Genomic DNA, 17,777 nt, shown 5'->3' with positions numbered 1-17,777 from the left:
AATCATCATTTCGTCTATGACCATTTCGTCCCATAATCAGTCGGTCTAATATCCATTTCATTTTCATTCATTTTGCACAATTTAACACTTAGTCCAATTAGACCAAATGGTAGATGCACTAAATGGCTATTGGACCAACTGGTTATCAGACGGAATGGCATTAGACTAAATGAAAGTAGACCATGTGGTGAGTGGAGGAACTGATAGTAGACCAAATGATAGTAGACGAGTTGGCAATTGGACGAATTGACATTGGACGAATTGGAAATAAACCTGCGAGTTATTATGAAACAAAGCAAGTGATACACTTAAGAAGCAAGGCCCAAGAGAGCAATATGATGATTTTCTCTTTATGACGATCTTCATACAAAATAAATAATTACATGTGGAAATTCGAACAATGGTAAAAAAAATATTCATTTCCATGAATGACGGAATCATCCTAAAATGGAACTAAAAGAACGTAGCTTGCAAGGCAAGGTGACCCTGACACCTCATCGGAGGTCGGAAGGTGTGATATAATTGTTCCCTACTCAAAACCAAAACAGACTTCACAGAACAAATAGGTTGCTTATCAAAATATTTCATACAAAGTTTTATGTTCGCCCAACCCAAGAAATTTCCCTCTTCACAAAGTCAACGGTCCCGTTCTGTTTTACTTCTTTTATTTTGCATGTTTTCCAATGCCGTCTGTTTGAAGAAGTTGATGGGCCGTGAGAAGAGGCAAGACTTGCGAAGGCCCCATCAATCTTTCCTTAAAATAAATCCTGGAAGTGATTGGAAACAAACGTTCTTGCATTGTGTATAGCTGTGACATGTGAGAAGATCATGCATGATTGATACGAGGTAACATAGAAGTGATCCAATATTATTCGTTGATAAATATTATTTCAAATCATCAATTACTGAGAGATATCGCATCCTGGCTCAAAGATTGGCTATTCACATCCAGCTGAGAAAGACGATAATTACTTTTTGATTGAACGTAATAGAAAAGGAGTGGATTCTCGAATCTTTGTGGGGTAGGTAATATGACTTCTGAAATCAAATGTGTTCATATATTTTAGATTTCACATATATATACAACAAAGTCAACAATATCAATCATACATGTTTATATAAGTTTGCTGATTTAGTTAGAGAAGAAAATTATACCCGAAGACATGACTTTTGTTATAAAATTATTACACGACCTATAGCTTTATTTGAAACACTGTGCAAAACTATGAATGATATAACATACATAAAGTAGTTCAAAAATAAAGTGTGTAAAAACTGATCTCAGCGCTAAATTCCTACAAAATTCTCAGAATTAATTGAAAGAATATGGGCTGCTTGATATAAGTCTTCAAATACAAAACAACATAGCTATTATTTAATATATTTGTGAGCTCTATACTGTATATATACTTATGGTTTTTTTTAAACCGTAATTCATACGATTCTTTATAATTTCTTCTTCTCAATCTAAACAGCAAAGGTACAAGTTTCATGATGCAATGTGTATATGCAATGATGGTAGTACTGCTGCCAATATTCAGCTACTGCAAGACACAAGGTAAGTGTAACTTAAGGATGAATATATATATTTATATATCAGAAATGCAAAACAAATGATTTTCACGGGTAATGCAAGTTTGCAATGCCAACAAGTTCTTTATTCACTAGAATATATATATATATTACATCAGATAGTTTTTTTGGGGGAGGATATAGGACTCTATTTGTTCTTGTTTCATATATATGCGTTTGCATGTGCGTGTAGCTATATGATTTTTGTTATCACGATGTTCCGAAATCTTTCAAAATCAATTACATTTCTAAAGACTCTTAAAAATAATGAAAAACACCCTTCACATAGAAAAAAGACTTTTTTTGGGGGGGGGGGGTATAAAAATAAATAAATAAATAAAACTTTACTGTTCTTGACTTTCCTGAATTTATCTTCTCTTCTTCGTCATTCATTCTCCTTCTCCGGTGTTTCTCTTTTTTCCACCCGCAGTTGAAACATTTTTCTCTTTTATTGCGCGACCTTGTGCTGTTTCTTACTTGCTTTTGTGGCATTCGATTTAGATAATGATCTTCCGCATTTTTCTAATAATTCATGTTTTTCATATTGCTCTCATAAAAATGAAAGAGCACGTTTCATCTTTTTATAGTTAAAGTTATGTATAATAGTCATTGTTTATCTTTTGTATTTCGTTAATTGATACTAACAATATATTGACAAATTTACAAAATTGTAAAACGTATATGTTGTAAAAAAAAAAATCATCAACAACCACACAACGCACTTTAAGCATGCTTGAAATAATAATTATTGCAACGAGATAATCAGATAAAAATGAATAGTATATGTAGAGAAGAAATAGAAGGTGAAGAAGAGACAAATGTGGGGGGAAAAGTGAATTATTCAAAACAAAATTATTGCATTATATGATATTTCATCTCTATATTATAATTTATATGCATCCTATCGCGGATTGTTATCTATATAAATACAGTTTACCCAAGCATGACATAATTTAACAAAAGTATGATTGACAATAAAGTATACGTCATTGGTAACAATGACTAACAATCTATTATTTTCTTGTTATTTCCCCGTTTGTAATTTATTTCTGTTACTTTGAAGAGCATGAGCCAGTTTATTAATTTCTCGAGAAAAAAAAAAGGTTATCAAAACAAGTCAAATATTTTCTAGTTCATTCTTTAAATCGTATGTGGGGATATAGAAGCGATGTTAAAAAAATAGTAGACAAAGCTATATAGCCTGACCCTATTAATCTAAAAACTTTATTGCAGAATACTTTTGTCTGTCCTACGTGTTTTCCTGTTCCGCGTTGTTTTGTATAGTGTATAATTTTATATCATTCTTTATATTTTAGTTTAAATCATCAACAATGTATCACAAGCTTCGCTTTCACGATGTTTTCTCCACATGACAGCTTTTAAATTACAATGATCATCAATTATTCAACTGCTTTTAGGAATGATTGTGTTGTTATATTCAGTGTAATTTAAATTTTACCTTTTTCATAATGGTTTTGAGATGTGCAAACTGTATCAACTTTGCTGTTAGTGTGGAAGAAAACTGGACTGAAATGAAATATAAATCGGATATTGAAATTGAAATCTTGCTCGCCATGAGCATGAATTTCATTTTCATTTTCATTCAGTGATCTACCGTGTAAGTAAAAAAAATAAACTTGACACCTCATTAATCCCCAATTTAAGAAAAAGATCTGTCATGAACACAAAATCATACATATATGGACGGTAAGAATATCTTTTGATAAAAAATTTCAATTGCGCCAAATTAAGGCATGACTGCAATTAATGAATACAGATGTAAATGATATCATAGTCCTACAATGATTGCATTAAAATACATTGTAAAACACATTTTCAGTACTTGACAATAGAATTGTTTAACTAACACCTTTTAATCAATGCTCAAGTAAATTTCATTGAAAAGAAAATCGCAAATATGTTTATTTACTCAGGTGTGGGATAATGACATCATTGGCATCTGGATTCATTCATTTGCAGCCATGCTTTATTTGGCGCAAATCGAATTTTACACATCACAGTAAAAAAAATAAAAATACGTCCTGATTATCCAACCGTGAAGACATACCATATGAATATGATATCGAATTATTTAAGAGAAGGTACTGTTTCAGGCCATATATAATTTTGTGGGGTGTCAAGTTTTGTTTTTCTTTTACTCACACGGTATAGTAAACTTGTTTTTTTTTTTACCCGCAATCAATACTAGAACAGGAATAAAACATGACTTGAAAAGAAAAATGAACAAAATAGTATGAACGTTTGCTTTGTCTACACAATTTTATTGTTAGTTATTTTTAGTGACAATATTGTCATCAATTATCTATTTTTTTATGTCAATATCAACCCTCAAGCGAAGGGAAACGAACAAGCTAAACACTAAAAGTGTTGCCAAACCGACTGGAAGATCAAAAAGTTATGACATCTTGAAGCTTTTCTTCGTTTTACAAAACTGATGCACTCAAATATATCTTTTTCTCCATTATAATTTTGACATAGAATTTCAATTTTTTCTTAGATTTAAATAACATATTGTCGATTAGATTAAATAAATAACATAAATTGCAATTTTATATGCCAAACCATATTTAGATTATTGGAAGGAAAATTAGATTTGATATATCACGGAAACAGTTCCCTCATTATGCGTAAACTGTTAAAACCGTGTTGTGCATATCAGTTTTGTGAGACAAGCATTCAAAATGCCATATTTTATAATGTTTACTGCATCGAGTATTGATGGAATGCCTTTTTCATGTTTGTAAATCGTGTTTTTAGAGGTATTCTATTTTCTCATCTAACCCACGTGAATGCAGATGCTTGTACCAATAACCCTTGCAAGAATGGAGGGACATGTTTCCTTGCTTCCGATTCATCCGCCAGCAATGCTTTCATGTGTATATGTCCTCAAAATTTCAATGGCTTTTTATGTGACACATCGACGGAATTATCTCGTAAGCGACATCTTTAATTCATTTAATCAAACCAACTTATCTTACCTACGTCATGACTATAAAAGATGGGTATGTTAGAAGTTAAAGTTACTTGTAATAATGATTTCAGACGAATAAAATGTATTTGCGTGAAGGCAGACTAAGACACTAATATATATATATATAATATATATATATATTTATATATATAAACGCAACTTTGTTTTTTGATGAATTGTTATTTATTCATTGTCAATTGACAATTGGTATTTTTGAGCGATAAGAGACAAGACGCAATCTTATCTTGCCAAAGAGTCCATCAATGTTTATAGTTTTTTTTTGTTTGTTTTTTGTTATGTATATACATACGACTCATAATTACATTGATTTATAATAGATAGTCAGTTGTCAATCAACGATATTGCTTATCTTCTGCACGAATAAACTTGTTTATTTCATGCAGCACCCTTTCCCGCCAATACTCCATGTTCCAGCGGTCCATGTATGAATGGCGCCACTTGTGTTAATCATGCTAATCCCCTGTCCATGACAGCTATCTGCCAGTGTGCACCGGGATATATAGGTTATACCTGTGACAGACTGGACACTGGTGAGTAAATTTTATCATCTTTATGCAAAATCCTTATTTTTTTTCAGAATACATGTAATTATAAGTGGTTTCAATGGTGATTAGTGACGCCATGTAAAAATACAATTTCATTCTCCAACCTGGCTCGTCCAGAAATGAGGAAGTTGAGTTTTGTATACGAATAATTATTTCCAGGAAAATTTGTGAATTGTAGTGAAGTAAAATAACAATAGTTTCAAAATCAATTAACTCTGCACAAGTAAGTCAATTTTATGATGTTAAAAATGAAATACAATGATTTTCACTATACAAACATTTTTTTCACTAAGCCAGTAGCAATTATTGGTAACAATGTAGTGACTGTTTAAGATAACAATTGTATTTCAGTTGGATAAAAATATCTCGAAACGCAACTTTCATGACACTTATGCTTTGTTCCTTTCTAGGAAAAGGAGACTGTGACCCGAATCCTTGTGGAGACAATGGAAGGTGTGACCCAAGTCCATTTGAATTTAAAGGTTATACATGTCAATGTAACCATGGATATACAGGGAATAACTGCGAACTGAGTCTATCCGGAGGTATGCCAAGCCTTTATCAAATTTGAAAATTTGTTTCGAAAGGCGAAAGGAATAACACACAGCTTGCAATTTCTATTTTTATGACCTTTTTACTGGAATCCATGACAAGAGATCAAATATAGAAATTTTGATGTTTGGAAATATGTAAATTAAGAAAGATATTGAAGATATTAACAATCTTTTATTATGATTCATTTGAAGATGAGGACAATTACGTTTTATTATTTATTTCCTCCTATTTATAATGGTGCCAAGTGTGTGAGTACCGTAGGCCTACATCCGGTTCATATTTTCATTAAGTTAATTGAAATATGCCTTTCGTCGGTATTTTCATAACTTCGAGCACTGATAACAAGGTCTCAAAATTACTTTGTAATTGTTTATTTTTCCTTGATTAGAATACAACGGCTGTGGTAGTTCACCATGCTTGAATGGAGCACAGTGTATGAATCAGTATGAAACCCAGGATTACTACTGCGAATGTACATCGGGTTATAGTGGTCGCCATTGTGAAGTAGAAGGTACGCAGGAGTGGATGACTTTGTTACACTTCAGATGTTCATAAAATAATGATGACAAAAACAATACATAAAAGTGCGAATTATGTTGCTTCTATATTACACAAAGGAAAATTGAAAGATAAATAAATCAAACACAATTATGTATAAATACGTCACTTTACTTTTCCACGCCACGAGATGAATCAGAGAAACATGTTTAGGCTTATAATATGATACTGAAATAAAAGTGGCAAACACATGGATATGCCTTTCGTTGTTGGTGGTGGTGTTGATTGTAGGAGTAGGAAGCGTAGTTAAGTAATACTAGTAGTAGTAGTAGTTGTAGCAGTAGCAGTTGTAGAAGTAGTAGTAGTAGTAGTAGCAGTAGTTGAGTATTTTTATAGTAGAAGAAATTGAGTAGTAGTGGTAGCGGTAGTTTTAGTGGTAGTAGTAGTATAGTAGTAGTAGTAGTAGTAGTAGTAGTAGTAGTAGTAACACCAGTATTAGTAGTGTGGTAGTAGTAGACGTAGTAGAAGTATAGTGGTAGTAGTAGTAGTAGTATTAGTAGTAGTAGTAGTAGTAACACCAGCAGTAGTAGTGTGGTAGTAGTAGACGTAGTAGAAGTATAGCAGTAGTAGTAGTAGTAGTAGTAGTAGTAGTAGTAGTAGTAGTAGTAGTAGTAGTAGTAAAAGTAGTAGTAGTAGTAGTAGTAGTAGTAGTAGTAGTAGTAGTAGTAGTAGAAGTAGTAGTAGTATAATAGTGATAGTAGTAGTAGCAGTAGTAGTAGAAGAAGAAGAAGAAGAAGTAGTAGTAGTAGTAGTAGTAGTAGTAGTAACAGAAGTAGTAATAGTAGTAGTAGAAGTAGTAGTAGTAGTAGTAACAGTAGTATGAATAGTAGTAGAGGGAAAAGTAGTAGTAGTATTGGTAGTAGTAGTAGTAGTAGAGGGAAAAGTAGTAGTAGTATTGGTAGTAGTAATAGTAGTAGTAGTAGTAGTAGTAGTAGTAGTAATATATAGTTGGTATGTTTGCTACGTGACTGATATTTGTTCTCTCAATTTTATTATGTTTATCCTGCTTCAATAAGGTCCATGTGTTAAAAAGCCTTGTTTGAATGGAGGGACTTGTCGGGAGGAAGCCTTTGCTTCACTGGGTTACATTTGTATTTGCACTTCAGAGTACTACGGAATAAACTGTACAGAAGCTTACCAATCAAGTAAGGATTCCTTTCAATTATGTTGAGTGATGAATTTGTGTAATATTTTTCTTTATTATTTGCGATTAATGATTAATATTTAGAATCATTATTTGACGTTGATACAGATGTGGGGCATGATACCTGATGTGCACGTTTAAATCAATTTCTTTTGACCATTAATGATGATGATGTGATTTGCACCAATGTAAAAGTAGTTCATTAATGTGATAAGATGCATCGTTATTATTGTGGTTTATTATATACTCTATTTTTAATATTAATCACATCACATTAAATGTTATTTCAACTCTACATACAGACCCGTGTAATCCCAGCCCATGTCAAAATGGGGGACGGTGTTTCCAGTTGATGCAGACTGAATTCAACCAAAACTTAACACCGTACTTTTGCTCCTGTCTTGGTTATGTGGGTACCAATTGTCAAAATATTGGTGAGTATTGCAAATAAATTGACAGAGATGAAGGTAGAATAAACGTATTGATAACCGTGATCATGATATGAAATAGAGCGGGGCATGATATACCTCGACTCAAGAAATAAATGAAACATGGGAATACGACCAAGAGTTAATCAATTCACAAAGCTCTAAGAGACATTTTCTCAGTTGTAACTGCGCACGAGCAATTTCATTTGAGACAAACCATCAAGGTGGTTTTTTAATTTACTGACATAAGATTTTGTGATTTGATTATTATTCATGTATACCTTCCAAAACATGTGCGTCACATCCAAACTGATGTGTATACGAGTTCATAATCATTGCTATTTACCAGTAGCCCAAATAATTGTCAATGAGTAAGAAATCAGACAATAAAACAAACGATTTCCAGACTGACGTATGATTCTTTTCACCTAGTCTATACCGTGTCTTTCTTTCTTAAAATTGGAATACCACAAGATCCTCTGTCGAGAAAGCTTACAAAACTTTTTCACTTGAAAGGGTTAGGAGTCATCCTAGTGAAAATGGGAAAGGTTTTTCGAGAACAATTTATCATAAGCTAACTGTGAATTTGCTTATTTCCGGCTTCGCTAAACATGCTGAGCTTGAAAAAAAGAATTGAATACATCTGATAAGCGTCGCTTCCATTGTTTGCCCCCTTACAGATCCGTGTTATTCGAACCCATGTATGAATGGTGGTACTTGTACACTGATTGCACCCGGTGGTAATGAAGATATGGTTCAAGGCTTCTGGTGTGAATGCCCTTCTACCTTTACTGGTACAACCTGCTCTGAACCAGGTAAGGAAGTTTACAGAGGGGAGGGGTGTCACCAGAAAATAACGGGGTTGAAAACTCGCTCCTCTCCCCTGTAAATGAATGTATCCACTTTTTTCATTTATGATTCATTTTGTAGGCCTACATCCAATGAAACCTTCTATTGCACTGTTTGATTACACTCTTGGTTACTATAGTTTTATTCATTATTTGATTGCACTCTTTGCTCACGCTCTTTGATCGATAATTGCACTCCGATTACGCTCTTTAATTTCACCCGATTGCACGTTTTATACGGTACACTTAGATCCCTGCCTGTCCAACCCTTGTCTTAATGGAGCAACCTGTACCACCGTTCGTGACGTCATTGATCCATTGTTTGAAGACCAAAATGCAGTTTATTGGTGCACCTGTGAAATTGGCTGGACTGGACTCAACTGCAACCAGGAATGTAAGAATAAGAATATTCGGGTAAAGATGAATATATTAAATTACACATTAACGACGCACAGTGGGCCGGGGCGAAACAAAAGTGCGCCAAAAGTCATTTTGGGCAATTTCAGATTTTTAATTTTTGTTATGCCCAGCTGAAAGACAACACTTTGAAGAATACTTCGGCAAAATATTTCATTCCAGAATTTGCATAAAGGTTGTTAATTTCCTACCTCAAATCGTAAAATGTGACATTTTGCGAAATGTCACGTATATGACAACCTAGTTGAAAAACAGGCCATTTTACATGAGGTTTTTCATGTAGGAATCTGAAATGGCTCCCACATAATCCTGATATATTCCTCTTTCGTGTGAAAGGGTTCAAAGTAGATAAAAGACATCTTTCAGGAGGTTTATAGGATGATTATTCCTCGAAATAGGCTGAAAATCCATGTTTTTTGCATTTACATTAGAAACTTTTAGATTTCCGTGGATTTCCGTCTTAATTCTATAAGCATCATTTTTCCCGATGTCTAAGCTTTAAGTCGATACCAATTTGAGCTGCCCGTTTTTGCCCGTTTTCATGTTAGAGCCGATTTTACTTGACACAACACCCCAAAAACCTGTTAAAAAACGGTCATGTTTATACCGCGCAGTCGTCGTAGCGCACCGTACGGGTGTACATTGCCGTTAGCTTTTGCACAGCGAGGACGATTCCCCTTCCATGCCATGAAAATGACATGAATTCCGGGCATAATGTAAACAAAATAAAGGTCGCTAACGCAAATAAGGGCTATACCCACAACTCTTCCAAAGATAAAACTTACTTCTAGAATAATTTCAGCAAAAAACCCTCTACATAGTGATACATTTATACTCTGCGTTTTACACAAGTCAACACACCTTGATAAAGCACGGAATATATTTCAGATTTTATAAATCTAATTAATGATCATTTTGATGCCATAAAATTATTTTTGGAATCTCATACACACTTTTTAGGCATGTGAGAAGCATAAACCAACATTCACTCTTGTCAATCTGACAGTAGCACATAACACAAAGTTTATATACTACACATTGTTTAGCGTAATTTGTCTTTTCACAGATAGGTTTTAAGTAGCCAATCAAAATTTGGTATCAAGGTGACGTCACATCGGCTTTAAATTATGTTCAGTCGATTCTACGCCCAAAATTACCCTTAATCAACATGTTAAAGTAAAAATATAACTCGAAATATATTTTTGGCGCACTTACAACCAATTCTGGCCCACTGTGCGACGTTACTTCCTTAATACATCGATATGAAATCTGCAACCAGGAACTGCAACCAGGAATGTAAGAATTAGAATAGTCGGGTAAAGATGAATATATTAAATTTTATATTAGATTTTTTTTTGTTTATTCATAGTTAATTCACGGGTCGTGTGGTCCAGTGGTTAGAGCATTGGACTCATAATTGCAAGGTTGTGAGTTCGAATTCTCACTCTGCCATTGTCTCCACTTTGATAAAAAGGCCCGAGAGTAATATCTGTCGTCTATAAGGTCAGCAACTATGACTGATTAACCTATAGACGTAAAAATGTTTCCTATAAAATGTTTTATATACCAGCTTAGCGTTTAGCAGCAAAAGTGCTGTCGTGCCAAGTTCCTACGGGAGTTACCATAAACAGAAACAAACATAAACAACAAACAGTTGAGTTCTACACCCAGTGGTATATTTCGTAAATGAAACATATCGAAATCATGATACTTAGTGTATTTCTAACACTTCGCAAATTTTGAATAATATTTCGATCCTAATCACTTGTGTCCATACTATGCATACTTTCCTTTTACTGTCCTTGTAGGTTTTGGTAGTTGATATAACACACGAGTCAATTTTATATTTTTCTTTCATCCCATTACCCTGTATTTTCTAGTTTCTTAGGTTTGATTCTTGTATTTTGATTTTTTTATTCCACCATGACAAATTTGGTTTTATTTCGTTATGTTTACACAGCAGTGCTACGTTATGATGCATGTTCATCAAATCCTTGTTTCAACGGTGCATCTTGCATCGCTATCAGTACAATCTACAGTTGTGAATGTAGAGATGGTTTCGTAGGGTCTCGTTGTGAACTTATTGGTAAGTTACTAACGTTGAAGCTCATTATCATGTAATACACAGAGCAAATAACAAAACTTTTACTGGATTTATGCAGAAAACAGGTGGAATATAATTTCAATTAAATTGTCAATTCTGACTACACTTTAATTTCAATTTTTACCCAAGTTATGATACCCTAGGTAAGAAATGTCGTTGGTCGCTGTTTCTTAATATAAGTATATTTTCTTCTATCATTTCGTCTTTTATGGTGTGTAATCAAATACTATAAATATCAACATACGGATGTATAATATGTTTAGCCAATGTTCTAATGACAACCTTAAGTATTTACACTTAATCCTCTCAATCAGATCCGTGTTCATCTAACCCTTGTTTCAATGGCGGACAGTGTTTCATCAGCTCTCAGAAAGATTCATTTATATGTCAATGTTTACCCTCATTTACTGGTCAGTACTGCGAGATGAATGGTAAGTATAGCTTTCAATAAGAATAATGTATGTTGAGATATTGCGTTTTAGAGTTTATATACCCGACCTCTATTTTTCGTTATTGTATGTACTTTTAAAGCACGATGCCATACCTTAGAGAAACTGTTGGACAATTTCCACGACCACCAAAATGCTTTGGGTTTAGCACGGCTACGACTTTCCAGTAACTTAATAGAAGTAGTAAAAGTAGTAGTAGTCATGTTAGTAGTGATGGTGGTGGTAGTAGTAGTTATAGCAGCAGCAGCAGCAGCAGCAGCAGTAGTAGTAGTAGTAGTTGTTGTTGTAGTTGTAGCATTACACGGTCCGGGTGCTTATTACCACAAACCGTTATCTTTACCTCTAAAACATCGTTGCACATTAATTTTTTTCATATTATTTCCATATGTAACATTATAGAGCCATCATGTTTATCAGATCCTTGTTTAAATGGTGGTACTTGTACATTCGATACGAATGTCCAGGTTTGCGAGTGTGCCCAGGGATTCCTCGGTCAACGATGCGAATCAACAGGTGAGCATCTATTTATTTTGAAGGAACAAATTATGTTCGAAATTTTTCTTTAAAAAGTTATTATGTTTTAAACGACATTTTTAATTCCATAAACTACTTTATCATGCATACAAATCTTAATAAACTTCAACGTTAACCGTTTTGCTATAATCATATAAGCCTAGATACTTTTGGGACATAGAAATGTGACTTGAGAGAAAAATGGTGTGAAGTAAATGCAGAGACCATACTGATTGCATTTAATTTCAGATTGGCTTTATTATAGATTTTGTTTCTTGTTTCATTTCCGTTGTCATAATTGATACCCTTTGAATTAAAAAAATACCGAAAACGGTGGACGTACAATGATGAAAGGAAGGTATTCGGCATTACGATGTTATACATTAAAACATTTTGTGTAAACTATAGTAGCATACGATATGGATTTGCCTTTTTCAAGTCAAGTTAAAGCTTTGTAAATTGAGAGATATATTGAAAAGTATTGCTTGTAAATGCAGTTCCCCTCAAAATAATGCATGTTGAAATTGCGATACCCATATTAACTATATGATATATTTTGATTAAAAGATTTTATCAATATTGATTATATTTCGTAAGATTTATCCTTGTTTCAATGTTGTTTCATGTAATAATTGACCCTCTCTGCATGTTGAGTTTAATTAATGTTCTTCTTCTTCTTCTCTATAAGTACAGGCCACCGTCTGGCGTATTGTCGTACTGTGTTATTTTTGTGATCGTTTGAGTGAAGCTTTAAATGCTTTTAAAGATACAATCGTTTCATCCATTGAAATTATTCAAATCGACTAAAATCCATCCTCCCACACTTCACATCCTCCCCCGTTCCCCCCCCCCTTCTCTCTCCCTCTCTCTCTCTCTCTCTCTCTCTCTCTCTCTCTCTCTCTCTCTCTCATTCTCGTTCAACTTTTCTTCTCTTTTAGATCCATGCTATCCACCCCCGTGCCAGAATGGTGGTGTGTGCTGGCGGAACGTCGATGCTACTGACTTCATATGTAGATGTGCTACAGGACATGGAGGGAGGCTTTGCGAAGTAATACTACTTCCACAACCCACAACTGCTGCACAAATATGTAATTATATGTTTCATTACCTGTAGTAGTAATACACAAAATTATTTTTGTTAAGTAATGAACTGAGCTTATACAGGTGTAACTGGATTATTGCGAAATTGAATGAATAACTAAATAATCAATGAAAATGGAAGTGGAGAAAAAGAAGTGGAAAGAAGAGGAAGATGATGATGACGACGGCAAAGAAGAAAATGATGTAGAAGAGGAAGAAGCAAAGAAAAAAAATGTATAAGAAAGAGGTGGACATTGTTGTATTACACTCATTAACAGAAGCTCACTCAAGTGTCGTAGTTGTATTACAGATATTGCGTTTCGTTTTTTCGAAGGGCAAGACATTATTATGCAGGGAATGAACAATTACTTATTATTTTATAATTGAATAAAATTGAGTCTGATACACATGCATATCCCATAAGCATTTCTGCATTTAGACGATAAAATTATGGTTCTTTTTTACTTGATATTTGAATTGATTTCAGATGACTGTGAATCGAATCCTTGTGAGGGTGAGAGCACGTGTGTACTTGAAGGGCCAGATTCATTGGGTAATTTCTACCCGATGTGCTTATGTCCTCTTGGTTTTACTGGAGTCACATGTGGTATCAAACTTCCACGTAAGATGTTCACTTTCATTTTATCATAGCGCTGTAGTGAGTAAACTACCCAGACACAAAAATGGCACAAGAACCTCATTACTAAGTATTTTTGTTAACTTCTGTGACTGGAAGATTTTGAAATTGTTCGCCAATACGATAATCATGAAGCGCAGGGCTGGCTACAAAGAAATATTTCACAAAAGAGATAAACTCTCCATCTTGATATCTGATGATGGCCTATTAAGTTTAGATAGCCATTGCTTGTATAAAAATCTTGAGTTTGGAGCGCCACTCCCCCAAAAAATGAAATAGTTAAAAAATTACTAATGAACAAAAAAAGTTATACAAATAATACCGCTTCGAAACTGAATATACGTTTTTCTTTCTATCAGGCCTTAAAAGTGAAAATTAAAGTATTAATAGCCTTTTTCAGGTTGCTTTATAAGTTAGTTGCTAACAATTTATAACGTTTTAGTCTTATTAGTGTATTCGGCGAGGCAACAGATATTTGGGCTTTATAAATCCATAATTGGATTTTTTTTATTGGATTGGATGAGGGAAGTAGACAACCATAATTTTCTTAATTATCATTTTTTACTTCGTGAAATATATTTATGTTTATAAACCTCTCTTTAAGAATGTCGAACAATCCGTTCCTCTGATTGGTCAAAACTGAGGTCATGTAAACGACCATGCCTTCAAAACAACAAACTAAGGTGGTAACCAAGGGCAACGGGCATAGTTAACAAGATTTCTGCCCGTTGCCCCCTGACCCGCCCCTTAACGACGGGCATAGCAAAATTTGGCTGAGATCCCCATTTGATTGCATGCAAAATGTTGCTTTCTGCGGTGATTGCGGATACCATAAATATCCGCGCGATTTGATCGAAAGTTTTAGACAATTCGCACATTTACGCGCTTATTGCGCAAGTGCGCGCAACGGATTTGACATATCGATGGAACGATGCCGATCTTTGACTTTTGCTTGTTAATTCCTGTTAAAATAAATGGCATTTATTTAAAAGAAAACTAACTTATTAAGGACATAACGGATGTATCAATCATCAAGTCTTGTCGCAGACCGCTCAAATGCATGCTCGCAGTCGCAAAAGGTGAGTCGGGTGAAAAGATTAGACGGTCACTGCACTTTCTAAGGTTAACATAACGTTACTCGTTACTTAGCCTTAGGTATGACAAACGACAACGTTATGACGGGTAGATCTAATGTTAATTGTCGTTAGTTAGCTTAGCCTTAGAAGTTATTAGATCTAACGTTAGGACGTAGGTTTAGTCGACTGTAGGCCTAGATCTAACGTTAGATTACACTCTAATAGTGATTTATTTCTGAACGTTAGATCTAGCCTAGACCCTATTCAGAATCAGAACCTAATTAGTAATTTGGTTCCTAAAAATATCAAGATCTAGGCCTAGTAGGGCCTATCGGTATGAACTGCTCGGGAACTGCTTAGTTATGATATTCGACTTTGAGACCTAACTTCAGGGTCAGGGCTAAGTAAGGGCCTAGACCTAAGTCCTAACGTTAGCTTGGGGCCAGGGCTTTTAGATCTAGATTTTATAGACTAGCCCCTAACGTTAGATCTAATGTTTAATAATTCGGTTCATAAAATATATATGGACTGCTTTTAATTTTATATTCGAGACATGGTTGTTTCAATTCGGCTCGCGGGTACCGCATCGGCCAGACCATGCCCTCGGGCAAAGCCCTCGTGCATAGTCGCGTTGCGGTCCCCTTGAGCCTCTAGAAACAACCATGCCTCTCAAAGCAGTCCATATATCTATAATATTTAATTAAAATCACCTGATAGATGGTATGTACTCTTTTCAGCAGTGTAGTAACTTGATTATCTTTGTAGCTACTGCTGTGTGTCAACCTAACCCCTGTATTAATGGTGGAGGATGTACACCATCTCCACATTCACCTGTTGGATATATATGCACCTGTCATCAAGAATATACTGGAATCATCTGTCAATATCTCGCCGCTGATGGTAGGCTCATAAATAATAAAGTTTTAAAAAAAAAAGGTAGACAGAAACTCACTAAATTTGTAAAGATGGTCGTGATTCGTGCCCATTCTCTTTTATGTACACATAATTCTAGTTCATATTTCATTGGAAAGGAGTTACCAACTATTTTCTTAGGATCGATCGGAAATTGTAGTAATTTTAGTGATTTTTTTAAATTGAATAATTGCATTCTTTAGTTTACAAATGAATGAAAATAATAATAACCTTAACGAAATCCTAAATGTTTTGATCGGGCCTATATTTCACAATTTTAAAGTTTTAGTTAACGCAAATTTCCTGTTAGAAATTTACCAACTGAAATAAAGGAATTGCTTTTAAGTTCCGTAAATACGCGTGCCGTGTTTGATGCAGTTAATCATGAATATTTTTAGAAAGAGCACTCATTCATTTTGTCGTCATGTAAATGAATATCCATACAGTGGTGTTGCCCAAATATCAGGAATACATCACAACACCTTTCCCGTTAAGAAAGTGGCCCCAAAATAATACAAGCTTATGTTCTTCTTTCGCCTTTTGATTAGGGGAATCTCCAACTATTTCTACGACCAATTCGGCCATTCCTTCATTTACGACGGTCCAATCTAGCGAGAGCAAGTCTTGCAAATCCAATCCCTGTCTGAATAATGGCACGTGTATTGATATTGTTAATATATACTTTTGTATCTGTCCAACATTCTTTGTTGGGACTACATGCGCTACGGATGTTCGAGGTGAGTATTTATTACAATTATTATTCGAAAAAAATGTTATTACATGATGTTGATGTGGCTTGTAACGAACGATACAATTTATTGATATACATGTACATGTAACACTCGTAATTGGTTCTTGTGTTCGAAACTCTTTTTTTCGTCTCCATTCGTTTTCTTTAGCAAACATTCTAAATTGACTTTATTTGCCACACACTATAAATACATTTATATTTAGTATAAAAATACATTTAAATTTAATTCAACAAAATATGTCATTAATGTATTTCTGTTTTGTGTCCGATTTTTATTCATCATTTGAGTGGGTGGGCATGCACATAAAAAACAAAGCGATACCATTCATGCGTACACCGAGCGATACCATTTATGCGTACATCGGAATATTTACGTTACATGAAATTCAAATAGGATCAAGCTATGATATCATATATATGTTTTTGTTTATATTTTGAGCTGTGTTTAAATCTTGGGAGATACCTTTCGCCTTTAATTTTACTATTTTCATAATGACGTACGACCCTCAATCAATTTTAATTTTTAGAATCATTATATTTGGATTTATGCACATCACAACCATGGGATTTTAATTCGTCCTTTGAAATTATCTTACCTAATACTGCATTTCATCTAAGGCAAGTTTGACTTGTAATGTACCTTTAAAATCCCCATGAATAAGACTTTAAAGCCGTAATAGATTTTTCCAATGATTAAGATGGTATTGGACTAAAAGAAAGCTGTTCAAATTATATCTTTCAGATTGTTCATTCGGAGATCAAACGTTTAAAGACGGAGAAAGTCGAAACGAAGGTTGTGGAGAATGGTAAATCTCTTTCTATACAAATGCCTTAAAGCCTTGGGGGGCATTATTAATGATCAATGTTTGGAATAGGTATTTGATTACATTTTTCATTTCAAAATTTTATTAAGACAGCTCACTCTTAAAACCTAAATGTTAAAGCAGCAATTGAAAGCTTTTCTAAATGTTGCATTTACCAGTTTAAATGATTCGACCCAACAGTTAAATTAGACTTAGCTTTATGCAAGGTTGGATAAAAACACTTGGAAAAGGTTGTCACTCCTCCAACCTTTCTATTGAACATTTTACTTTTGAGTGTTTATCCACTGATTCAGCCTTTAAATTACAGGTTAATTGACAAAATAAGAATAATGATTGCTAACAGGAATATTT

At 34.1% G+C, this 17,777-nt stretch overlaps 1 protein-coding gene across 3 annotated transcripts in view; it reads left to right on the top strand.

Moving 5' to 3' along the window:
• Window positions 1–560: 560 nt before the first annotated feature.
• Window positions 561–17,777, top strand: part of LOC129264063 (fibropellin-1-like) — a 28,885-nt gene continuing 11,668 nt past the window's right edge. Inside the window, exons 1-18 of one of the 3 annotated variants that reach the window (XM_064101623.1) lie at window positions 561–1,022; window positions 1,476–1,558; window positions 4,389–4,526; window positions 4,969–5,115; window positions 5,541–5,675; window positions 6,074–6,196; window positions 7,260–7,388; window positions 7,690–7,821; window positions 8,496–8,630; window positions 8,914–9,057; window positions 11,044–11,166; window positions 11,499–11,615; window positions 12,033–12,146; window positions 13,085–13,234; window positions 13,714–13,848; window positions 15,705–15,839; window positions 16,400–16,588; window positions 17,345–17,408. In XM_064101623.1, the coding sequence (XP_063957693.1) occupies window positions 1,492–1,558; window positions 4,389–4,526; window positions 4,969–5,115; window positions 5,541–5,675; window positions 6,074–6,196; window positions 7,260–7,388; window positions 7,690–7,821; window positions 8,496–8,630; window positions 8,914–9,057; window positions 11,044–11,166; window positions 11,499–11,615; window positions 12,033–12,146; window positions 13,085–13,234; window positions 13,714–13,848; window positions 15,705–15,839; window positions 16,400–16,588; window positions 17,345–17,408 (2,177 nt within the window). In that variant the 5' untranslated portion in view covers window positions 561–1,022; window positions 1,476–1,491. Of the gene's footprint in view, window positions 1,023–1,475; window positions 1,559–4,388; window positions 4,527–4,968; window positions 5,116–5,540; window positions 5,676–6,073; window positions 6,197–7,259; window positions 7,389–7,689; window positions 7,822–8,495; window positions 8,631–8,913; window positions 9,058–11,040; window positions 11,167–11,498; window positions 11,616–12,032; window positions 12,147–13,084; window positions 13,235–13,713; window positions 13,849–15,704; window positions 15,840–16,399; window positions 16,589–17,344; window positions 17,409–17,777 lie in introns of all 3 variants that reach the window. The other 2 variants (XM_064101622.1, XM_064101621.1) reach the window with 2 other exon arrangements.

This window comes from Lytechinus pictus, chromosome 7, assembly GCF_037042905.1.
Source record: "Lytechinus pictus isolate F3 Inbred chromosome 7, Lp3.0, whole genome shotgun sequence".
In the NCBI taxonomy this organism is placed as follows: domain Eukaryota; kingdom Metazoa; phylum Echinodermata; class Echinoidea; order Temnopleuroida; family Toxopneustidae; genus Lytechinus; species Lytechinus pictus.
Note: the sequence above shows the minus strand (reverse complement) of the source record. Positions and strands in the feature narration are given on the sequence as shown.